This window comes from Pocillopora verrucosa, chromosome 3 (assembly GCF_036669915.1).
Source record: "Pocillopora verrucosa isolate sample1 chromosome 3, ASM3666991v2, whole genome shotgun sequence".
NCBI lineage: Eukaryota > Metazoa > Cnidaria > Anthozoa > Scleractinia > Pocilloporidae > Pocillopora > Pocillopora verrucosa.
This window is the reverse complement of record NC_089314.1, coordinates 9,849,277-9,860,137: the sequence shown is the minus strand read 5'-3', so window position 1 is coordinate 9,860,137 and position 10,861 is coordinate 9,849,277. Positions and strand designations below refer to the sequence as shown.

The 10,861-nt window shown below is 36.8% G+C and overlaps 2 protein-coding genes across 3 annotated transcripts; both read right to left on the bottom strand.

Annotated features, from left to right (window-relative positions):
- Nucleotides 1–1,200: 1,200 nt before the first annotated feature.
- On the bottom strand, nt 1,201–2,326 carry LOC136279904 (trace amine-associated receptor 7f-like). The gene has a single exon (XM_066164352.1). The coding sequence runs from the start codon at nt 2,324–2,326 to the stop codon at nt 1,370–1,372; it is 957 nt and encodes a 318-aa protein (XP_066020449.1). The 3' UTR covers nt 1,201–1,369.
- A 4,811-nt stretch (nt 2,327–7,137) lies between these two features.
- Nucleotides 7,138–9,905, bottom strand: LOC136276715 (adenosine receptor A1-like). Of its 2 annotated transcripts, none has more exons than XM_066163893.1 (2): nt 9,845–9,905; nt 7,138–8,555 (listed from the first exon to the last, which is right to left on the bottom strand). In XM_066163893.1, exon 2 carries the CDS (start codon nt 8,546–8,548, stop codon nt 7,460–7,462), a length of 1,089 nt encoding a protein of 362 aa, XP_066019990.1. In that variant the 5' UTR covers nt 8,549–8,555; nt 9,845–9,905; the 3' UTR covers nt 7,138–7,459. The 2 variants fall into 2 exon arrangements, with proteins under 2 accessions (XP_066019990.1, XP_066019991.1); XM_066163894.1 differs by lacking the exon at nt 9,845–9,905 and adding an exon at nt 9,333–9,409.
- Nucleotides 9,906–10,861: the final 956 nt, after the last annotated feature.

Below are 10,861 nucleotides of genomic sequence, written 5' to 3'. Positions count from 1 at the left end.
ACACCTACTGTACAATCTTCTCAAGCTTTTCACGAAGATCAAACGTTTTTTCGAGGAACATTAATTTTGGTTTGAGCTAGTTTTTTCACTTGACCAAATTCATTCACACTCATCCACTGAGTATGGCAATGCCATGTGGTACATTTTACAAGTGTTACAAAAACTTATTTTCATCATTAGTAAACAGCTCATAGAAACCAGCACGTCTAAACGTTGCATTCTTGATGTAATATAATCCGACTGAAGATTAACAACACCGTCTGCAGAACACTTAATTCATATTCATACCCTTGGGCAGCTACAAAGTATTCACGATTTCTAACATAAAGCAAATAAATCATGAAGTTACTTGAGTATTAATGATGTTGATAATGCACGTTTTGGAGCGATTATTACTTTCTGAAATAGAAAATTCTTTTTTTCAAGACGACGAACTTTTTTCTCGGGCATGGTTTGATGAAAGCGTAAAGATTAGTGCTTTTTTTTCTTTGAAAAAATCTGATCTTACTCAGTCAGACCTCATTTTTTCATCATTCGTGCAACCATTTGAACACTTGAGTGGTTTTATGTATTGAGTATTGGTTCATGATATTTTTGTTCTATTAATGTTGATACCCTATCAATTGATATTAATGACTTTTAACCTCAGTGACTTTATCAGTGTTAGCTTTAAAGTTTTTTTTTTAGTTTGTAGTTTTGCTCTTTTTTTGTGTGTTGCTTTGTTTTGCTTTGTTGTTGTTCTTTTTTTTTTTTTCGCGTTACCACGAATTAAGCCATTTGGCGATTCCACAGGGAACGAACAAAATAAGAAAATATTGCCGGGGTAGCAAATGAATTTTGATATATTTAGATTTAAAGATTGGAATGAAAATAAAGGAGATAGATTTATTTAACCTACCGGCAGTAAAAGACAAGCATGTGATTTATAAAAAGTGCTCAGTTACAGTGAAACCTGCCTATTCTTTCGCTAAGGTTTGCGTGGTGATAGAAAGTGCAAGTCGCTCCATGTATATCTATTTTATTCATGAACCAGATCTCGTCTTCCTAATATTTAACTATTGCATGGGCGGTCTGGTATAAATGATGCTACATTACCATCATTTCACGCTGTTACTAACTATTACTTTCATAATGACGTCTGCCCAGCAGGAAACAACAAACTAGAATAATATAAGTCATTTCATTGCCAACTTTATTTGATGTTGTTTTTCAGTATGAGGCCACCGTTACATTAAGATCACTATCAAAAACAGCAAAGAATTATTGTTGTTAACATAGTTCTCAATTTCTTTACAGTATATCTATATAAATTAGATAGTTTTATGCATTCTCTATCATTAATAGACTTTGTAGTCAATATATACAGCTTTCATTTTATGTTAAAGAATTTCTTGATTGCATCCATCACTTCTCTCATGCGGCATATATAAACCAGCGGATGCAGGGCCGATGTAAAAAAGATAAATGTTACCGTAAGGGTGTACATAATTTTAGCATGTTCTACCCCTTCTGTACAAACGTAAGCTTTACAAAAGCTGACGAAAACAACCGGGACATAACAAGCAATGATAAGAGCAACAATGAATGCCACGGTGCACGCATACTTTTTGAGGCGACAAAAATCATAGAGGCTTCTCTGAGAACCACGGCGATCGCAGACAGTCAGTTGGTCTATTTGGATCTGATGACGTCGCACTAGTACAAGTATTTTTATGTAGAATGTTACGATAACGAAGAGACAAAGCAGTTTAGAAGCCTTGATGATGAAAAGAAAAGTCTTCGGGTCTAACCATAATTTTGTTACAGTTATCGAGAGAGACAGAATCCACGAGAATAACACTGCTCCTGTGATACGCCTGTTGGTGATGACTTCCTTATATCGAAGGTGAAGGTGAAGCGATAAATATCGATCAATAGTCATAAAAGTCAGTATGACGAATGACGCACTAAGCGTTGTTTGTGAAGTAAAGTCGTAAGCCGAACGCAGAACACAATAAGATTCAAAATTTCTTGTGATCTCTGCTATTTTGAAAGCAACAAAAGCTGGCGCTGCCAAAAATCCCAACAGGAAGTCACAAAAGGCGAACCATCCAAGGAGAATATTCGCTGGCTTGTGAAGTGATTTGGTTTTACAGAGAACGGCCACAATAAGAAGGTTTCCAAACGATGAAAATATAGCAAATGAAGAGTTTAAAACACACGCGATAACATTTACGATGAGTGTGGCCGAAGACTCGAAGATGGGAGCGGTGAAGTAGAAACAAGTCACCGAGGAAACTGTGTGCGTTTGATCCTGATTAAGCAAAGAGGAACTGGAGGCGTTCATCGCATTATCTTCCCACGAACAGCACTATTCGATATGATTACCAAAGGAAAACTCCAGATTTCAAAACTACTTAGCTACCTTTATAAAATGCAGTCCTGCATATTGGTCTCAAAGTGAATGTTGTCCATATAATAGATTTCTCCCAAATCACGAAGTGCCTCTTGACGACATTGATTTATGGAATAAGAACTAATCCGTTTCACTCGGTCAGTTAATTATAAACAGGTGATTCGAGAACTCGTTTACGTAAGTTTTGATATTGTTTATGGCTTAACCTGCTTCTTTTCAAGGAACTTTTACCACACGATTAGGAACATTAGTTTAATAGCTGTGACGAGAAATGATGGTTTTTGAGGTTTAGAGAGTTCTATTAATAAAATCGATATTTCTCAAATACGAAATAATTTTCTCCTTCAATGAGTGAGTTGCCAGTAATCGGATCCTTGAGTTTGTGCAAAGGTTTTTGGGATCGCCACGGGGCAAACATTGCTGCTCGCTGGAAACATTGCAGCTTGCTGGAAAGAATGTGTGGCGAAAGGTTGTTTTGACATCCGAATAAAACGTTTTGGCGAGATATTATCGCTTTTTCACTGCAGTTTTGTCATAGAAGGATAAAGACAATCTTAATACGAGGAAAGTGTGAGTTTTTGTTAGAATTACCACGAAATATGTTATAAAACGTACCAATTAACTTCTCTCCTTGCGTAAGGTCTATTGTGAAATCGTCATCGCGTAATGGTCTTGACATAAATTATTACAAAATTGGGCATAAATCGCTAGGAAACAACTCATTTAAGTCTTCTCAGTTGTATTTATATATGTACAGCCTGTTTTCATACTTGTTAACGTATTAAATAAACGAATTACGACGTTATAAAATATACCTCCAGAAAGGAGAGAAGTCGTTGTCAGCAGGGATGAAAATTTTTTTTTTTACCAAGCTGCTGCTCTCTGAAAGGACAAGATAAACGATGAAAATCATAAGGAAATCCCCAGGTCAGGAGATAGTTTGTTAGAGAAAATCCAAAGGTCTTTGATTTGCAACTTTCTTCTCGAACTCCTTAAAGGATCTTGTCAGGAAAAGCAAGATCACGGTAACTCCGACAGAAACTGTGGATATATGAAGCGACACATTTGTACCTACTTATCGTCAGGGTTCAGTTTTGAGCCGGTTATCAGCGTTGGTTCGTTCTCATTGATCACAATAGAGAAGCAGGTGCTTAATGACTTTAATGAACGACGATAATATTTAACGCCCAAGCACACCGCTCAATCTCCTGCTGCCTCGAGGTGGCTGTTGTAGTAATTTTTTGCATTACCAAGCTAAGCAAGGAGCTAGAGGAAGACTTAACACACGTCCAAAAAATGAAAAGGCTTTTTTGATTTATTTCTCTGCGATTTATATTAGTTTTTTTAAATTTCGAGACCTTAACGTGATGTCAAATTCGCAATAAATCTTGCGCGTAGAGACAAGTTTATCGGTAGATTCTACTACATATTTCATGGTTGATCAAACAATTCGAAAAACTTACGCTTCTCTTGTATCAGCATTACCTAAATCCATTTCTGATAAAAAGGTGGCAAAAAAAGGAATAATCTCTCTCCAAAATCGTTTCTTTGGACGTAGGAACAAACTCTCGCCATACTTTCCAGTGAGTTGCAATGTTTGCCCCGTAGCGATTCCAGAAATCTGTGCGTAAACACAAGGATCGGATCGGATTACTTTCAACTCATTCATTACAGCGCAACAAAAGTCGAGCACTTAACAGAAAACAATTGCTTGGCAAGGTTGTTGAATTATTTTTCCTCAACAAGGAGTAAAATCAATTTGGTGAAAAAAATTCATTTTTTCCCCAACGAGACGTGGGAAGTGGCTTGCGACGGAAGAGCATCCTTGCAGCACAAGTCTGACAAAAAAATATGTAATGTAATTAGTTCGACTAAACAATTTCATTTAATTTATTTTAAATTATTGAAATTCATTTATTTAGTTTATCTCAAAGTTCTTTTATTTATGTTTTCCCCGGAAGGGACTAGCATTTACTGCAGTAGATTAATATTTTTACATCCGCAAACTTGTTACACGATATCATAAACAAGGGCATTATCACTTATGCATATGAATTAAGTGTCAAGAAGGATGTTGTGTACAGCACAAAAATCGTACCTCTTCTTTCAGGTAGAACAAGGGAAAGCAAAACGAAGAAGAAAGGAAAAGTAAACGAAACTTTATTGTCAGGTTTAAGTTTACTGCCTGTGTGAAGAAATTTTCTTAGTCTTCGTTGAACCACCCTGAAATAGATATGGCGACATGAAAATTTTCCCACGGGATGAAAAAAAAAGGGTGTTTACTTTAGTCATGATTTTTGAGCTACAAAATTCAGTTCAGGCTCAAGCTGAAAGTTCTGGAATTTTGGTCATATGGTTGGATGAAATAAATTTATCAAATTTATTAAATTATTATTATACCTTTTAAAATTGATTATTTCTGCGTGAGTCAATTGTACAGCAAGCAGGCACGCTGACCTGTTGTGAACAAATATAGGTGCATCCGGCTGGCGAGTAGAATTTCGTTGTTATTGTCATAAAGCTGGCAGTTTCAAGTTCAATTTCAAAATGTAAGGATAGTGAAGAAGGACTTATGGAGCTTTTACGACGGCCAAAAACGTACAGTGTGGGCAGACACTGAGAAAATTCGTTTGAATCATCTTCATATTGTTGCCTTCTGCAAATGACCAATGTTCAAATTAGAATACTTGTTGGGCAAGAATCCTTTAGGAAAAAAGCTATCGTGAATGAAACGAATATTGAACAATCCATTTTGATACAAAAGTTCACTTTTACACCAAAGCATAGCAAAGCAAAGTATACTTTGCTCTCTAGGAATAATACAAAAACAGGCTCTTCATGAACGTAGAATGAATTATGACACCATTTGTCGTATCGTTAATGGTGACTTTATCAATAAAGTTGCCATTTTTTTATTATTTACATCCTGTGTTACATTCTTATCGACTCACACGTTTACTTATGTTGGCCTCTCAAAACAAAAGCAATATTGGTGTATTTAATTTAGGTACTGTGTTCTTTTTTCGTTGTTGTCGTTTTTTTATGTGTGTGTGTCGAACTCTTCTAGATGGGATCTTTAATTCGTCGATACGTAGGTATCTAAAGAAGAGAATTTTCGTTTTGGGAGACGTATTTTACATATCCGTTGTTGACATGACGTAAAGGTATTTTAAATGTGTGACTGAAATAGACATTACACCTCAGACAACAATATCATTGTATGAAACAGGCGAAGGGCAATATCGATGACGATTTGGGTTAAGTTTCTCATAATTAACAGTTGCTGCATTGGATGTAAAAAATGAATCTGTCTCGAATTCATCTGTGTGTAGTTTCACTGATTGTTTTTAAAATTGGTAAATAAATAAAGACACTCAAAGTCTGGGACTGAAATCGTTGCCCCTCGCAAGACATTACAGCGTTTTAAAATATCACCTAACGGAACGATCGAACGACAATATCATTGACGAGTTCCGTTGGCAATTGTTGCAGTATCAATCATTGAAAAAAAAAATACACCTGTCTGGAATGATTTTATATTTTGATAGTGATTGTCTCATTTGCCGCCTTTCAAAAATGTGAGTTACCTTGTTTTTGGCGAGAAACCGCTCGAAGTTGGTCATCACTGACAAGTAGGAATTATTGCGAGCAAAGAGACTAAACTGGTCCTACTCCAGGGGAAGATGGTCTACCTCGAGTCATTTTTTTGAATTCAAAGTATCCAGCAACCGAGTGAACCAAATTTAAGACTCAAAGAGGCTTTTTTAAACCGAAACTGTGAGTGCACTAAACATCATTTTATAGGAATCTTTTTGCATTTGAACCAACATGGAGGAATGAAATATCTCAATTTAATCCTCTCTTGTTCCAGAAAATTAAAAGTGGACTTAAATTTAAAAATCCCAACGTAGTCCTTAGTCCTAATGATATAATTAACATATTTCATGACTTAAACTTCATTTCTTTTTGCGCACTTCTTTTCTTCTTCCCGCTGCTTGTTGGATTACGATGTCTAAAAAACAGTCACCTTCCTTATTTTCTCAAATACCTTTAATTTTTTGAGGAAGAAGCTCTATCGCACTGCACCTATACATTTTTGTCGGTTTTTAAGATTCAGCAGTCAAGCATAATACTTATCTGACGAATTGAAATTAGCTGAACCCATCTTATCCCCCCTCTCCTCCTTTGTTAATTTGATTTTAATATGTTACCAGGCCTGCTGGTAGACAGAGGTATTTAGTAATATTTGAAAAACGTTTAAGGAGCTACATAGGGTTTTTGACCGCGCGAGATTTGGGTGCGAACATAGGGCGAGCGTCAACATGCAAAACAAACATGGCGGCTCGATACGATCCGGCCATTGTCATCTGAAAAGGTGCGTGAAAAACACTTTAACTCTATACAGTTTTTATGTGATAAAATCCAGGGTTTCCAGAAATTTCTACCGAAATATTCATAAGCCTTCTACACCCGAAAAAGAGGTCAACCGAAAAGAAAACACCGTGGGAAAGATTGCCAAAAGACTACAGATTCGAAAGTCTACGCATGCTTAGATACCAATCTCAACGAAGTTCTATCCCATTACGTAATGTTTTGCGACAAAGAAAATAGGGTTCTTTCGAGTAAGATTTATCGCGTCTCCTTCGTTGGAATTCCTAACGCTAATTATCACTCGCGAGCGCCTCCCTTCGTGGAGCCTTAGCTTAATGACGAGAATCATTTTGATTTTATTGTTACTACAGCAAACGATACTCCGAACCTTGGTTATTACCTTTTGGCGCCCGCCAACATTGAGCAAAAAGCCTATGGAGCCTCCTTAAATGCAACTATCGGCATTGTTAGTGTCATAAGGCTGAGTCTTAAGGCTGATTAAAAAAAGAAATCGAAAAGAAAAGATCCGTAGAGGCTTGGTTGGCTACACAGAATTTAAGCTGGTATAGCATGATTAAACTAGCTGGTATTTTTAAAGAAAAAAAAGAAACCTTCCCCACACAAAGTGTAGTTGCTTTTTCACAAACACCAAACATTCTCAAACGGTTTGAAATTGATAAATCTCACGCCTCATCATACGTTTTCAGCAGCGTGCAGTTTACTAGGAGAATATTTTCCCTTTTTATGCATCAGAAATAAATCAGCTCTCCTCCTTGCCAGTCGTCTATGCCCTGTTGCACCATAGCTGCTCTTCAACTGGCTTTCACCATATATGATGTTTAAATTCACCGCTGAGCAGGAGTTGACGAGATTGGAGACAGATGTCAGAGTGATCCCTGCCGCGTTTCTGACCCGCATGTTGCCCCTGGAACTCAAAGAACCGCTGCGGAAGACATTAAGGATAGCTCTACGGAAGTCTTGCATTCGAAATGAATACACAAGGGTGTTTACGAACGAATTACTATACTGAAGTAATTTTATGACATAAACGAGCCTGTGAGATGGGTTTTTGCAATAGTGGCAAAAATGGACAATTATAATGATAACCTCAAAAGGCATCCAAGTCACGATGAAAATTCCTGTGATAAGAAACAACGTTATAGCGAGCCTTTTGTCTTTTTCAACCCCTCTTCGACGTCGTCTTCGATACTTGATCCGGAGCCACAAAGCACTGTAGGCAGAGCAAGCCACTGTAAGCGACACGGACAAAGATGCAACGGTTACTGTGTGAACGACGCCTGAGATGAACTTAAATCGAAAAAACAAATAGAGGCAGCAGATGGCCACTGCCAGGATCCAGGTGCCCGATACGGCAACTATGTAACACTTCAGCGGAGTATAATGACGATACTTCCACGGCCAACCAACGGCATACAGTCTCTCGACAGATACGACTGCTAAGGTGAAAACAGACGCCATGCCAGAGACAATATCGCAACTGTAATAAACGGCTTGAATAACTTCACTTGTACTCCACAAATCTGGATTTACAAAATGGAAGATATAAAGTGGCATTGCCAGTGCCCCAACCATCAAATCAGCCACCGCAAGGGAGATGAGAAAATAGTGGGTTGGTCGTCGGTTAAGGCTTGTTTTTGTAAAAGCTGCAATAGTCACAGAGTTTCCAATGATTATGGTCAGCGCAATCAAACCAAAGGCTGCGGTTAACGCGATAGACTCTGCCTTGGTAAGGGGTGTCTCCGTATCCTTGGAGCTTGGCATCTCTGCACTGAAAAGGGGAGAAAAATACAAAAACAAAGATTAAAAAATAGAAAATGGAAAACATAAATCAATTAGCCATTAGGAATTTCCCGATTTAACTCTTCAGAACTTTTTTTTCTCAATAAACTTTTGGGTCATTAGGTTTCCCTTTTTGACCTTAATTTATGCGAGTTGCAACATACGGAGTGGACTCTATTATACTTCATAACCAAGGCCTCTGAGACCTCATGCGGCTAGGTTTCCTTGGAGACCCTGAGCCAGTATTTAAAATGAACTATTCATCAAAAAAATCCAAATTTCATAAAACATTTTTTTAAAGTGGAACTTCCATTAAAAGCCACCTTTCTATAACGGCCACCACTGCGTTTCCTAACAAGTCACCAAAAACTATTAGAATCACGCACCCCCTTTTTTTTTTTTTTTTTGTTTTTTGATAAAAATTTTTACACTAAACTTTAATTCACGCTTTCTCTGCTATTGCTACATTATAACTGAATCGTTCGCATAATTACAACCGAAGCAAGCCTTAATTTTTTTCGATAAGGATACGCCAGCTTAAAAAGTGACACTTATTCATGGCAAAATCTTTCGTCTGTGCCCTATATGTGGACGGCTGTCGTGGAGAACAGCAGACTTAATTAATTTTCACGACTTGAAATTTTTCAATTTTCATATTGTATAATGAGCAATGAAAACAACGCCAATGTACGTATGTGACCACACCGAAATGTTCTCAGCAGTCAACGAAGCCCAGGCTTTCAAGGGAAGCTTTTAACAACCTTACCACACGAATATTTTCGCAACATCCTAGCTTGCATTAGAGCACGCTTTCATGTGGGTTATCATTGAGATTCAGTCTTGTTGGAAGGCGTAAAAGGTAAGCAATCGCTACACTTCTTTGCCTTTACAAAAAAGCAACAACAAAATTTGTGAGGTTGGTCTAACATGTTTTTAACCAAAATTTCCCTCGACCGATCATTGACAGCTGCTTTTAGCAAAGTGCATAAAATCTCAATTTTAGAAATTTTAAAATAATCCTACAGGATGTATATATCATATGATATTTTATTTGACTTGAATTTTTAAAAGAATATTCTGTCATCCTTGTAGCTTGCTTTGCAATCAGGTTGAAGGATTTTCTCTCCTCTTTTATCCCAATAGTATTCAGGAGACATTAACACGCCCGTTTTTCACATTTATCTCTTATGATGAATAAATTTCTCTCTAAGAGCGTAAAGTTACATTCAAATGTAAACTAAGGACTTCTGCGAGACAAAACACATGTAAAATACTCACAGGCTGCTTTTTTTTCCGCTGTGGTTTGGATGACGCTTGTCTATTGCTCCAAGCTAACTTGTTGTTGCGGTGAGAAACTTATGAATTAATGAGGAAAATAAATAAACCATCAGACAGGTTTGTTAAAAAAAACTGTTGACTTTAAACCTGATCACACCTTTGTCTTTGCAGAGTGAAATTTTCAGCTTGGATAAAAACCAGAGAAATGCTGGAAACCGCGTTTTGCAATGCGATATGGGTTGGTCTCAACAGCCAATTCCTGAGCCAGCTGGTTCTCTTGTTTTTTTTTTTTTTTTCTCCTTTTTTACCATCGAAACCTTTTAAACGTCTTGGTTTGTAAACTAACATAACAAAAGGTAATGAATGGTGTCGTTTTTTTAAATTTCATTTGCATTTTAATTAAATGCATTTTAATTAAAAGTATTCTCCGACGATCATCGTTGAATTTTCACCAAGCCGAAGCATAAGTGGGTCTCTTTAGACTTTCATCATTTGGAATTTCTCGAAACTGAACTTCAAAGAAGATGCATTTCAGAATATAAAGTCAGTATTCCAAGAATCAGTGCCAACAAACATGAATGAAAATGAATTTTAAATGATATAGGGAAAACTGGGAATATTGCCTTTGCGTTTGACTCTGTGACAATTTATGTAAGCAGAAGAAACTGAATGAATGTTATAAACTTAAATTTGCCTTGAATTACTGAGTATTTTATTTCAAAATCAGCCAGTTTAAACCAAAAAGCGATTGCTTTACGGTTTTGTCCCGGATTTCACAGAATAATGTGACTGATTGAACACCCAAATTCAAAGGACGCAAATGTACATTATTTCAATGTGAAGGGAGTTTTTAGCATTTCACACAGTCAGTGGATAAAATTTTCCTATCTTTAAAAGACTGCGTTCTAATGAAACTGTATTCTCATATTTGTAGCATTCACTATATAAAGTATGGTCATTTCGCCTCTTTTACACAGAGAAAAAGTAAAATACACATCATAGAGACTTATCTCAAAC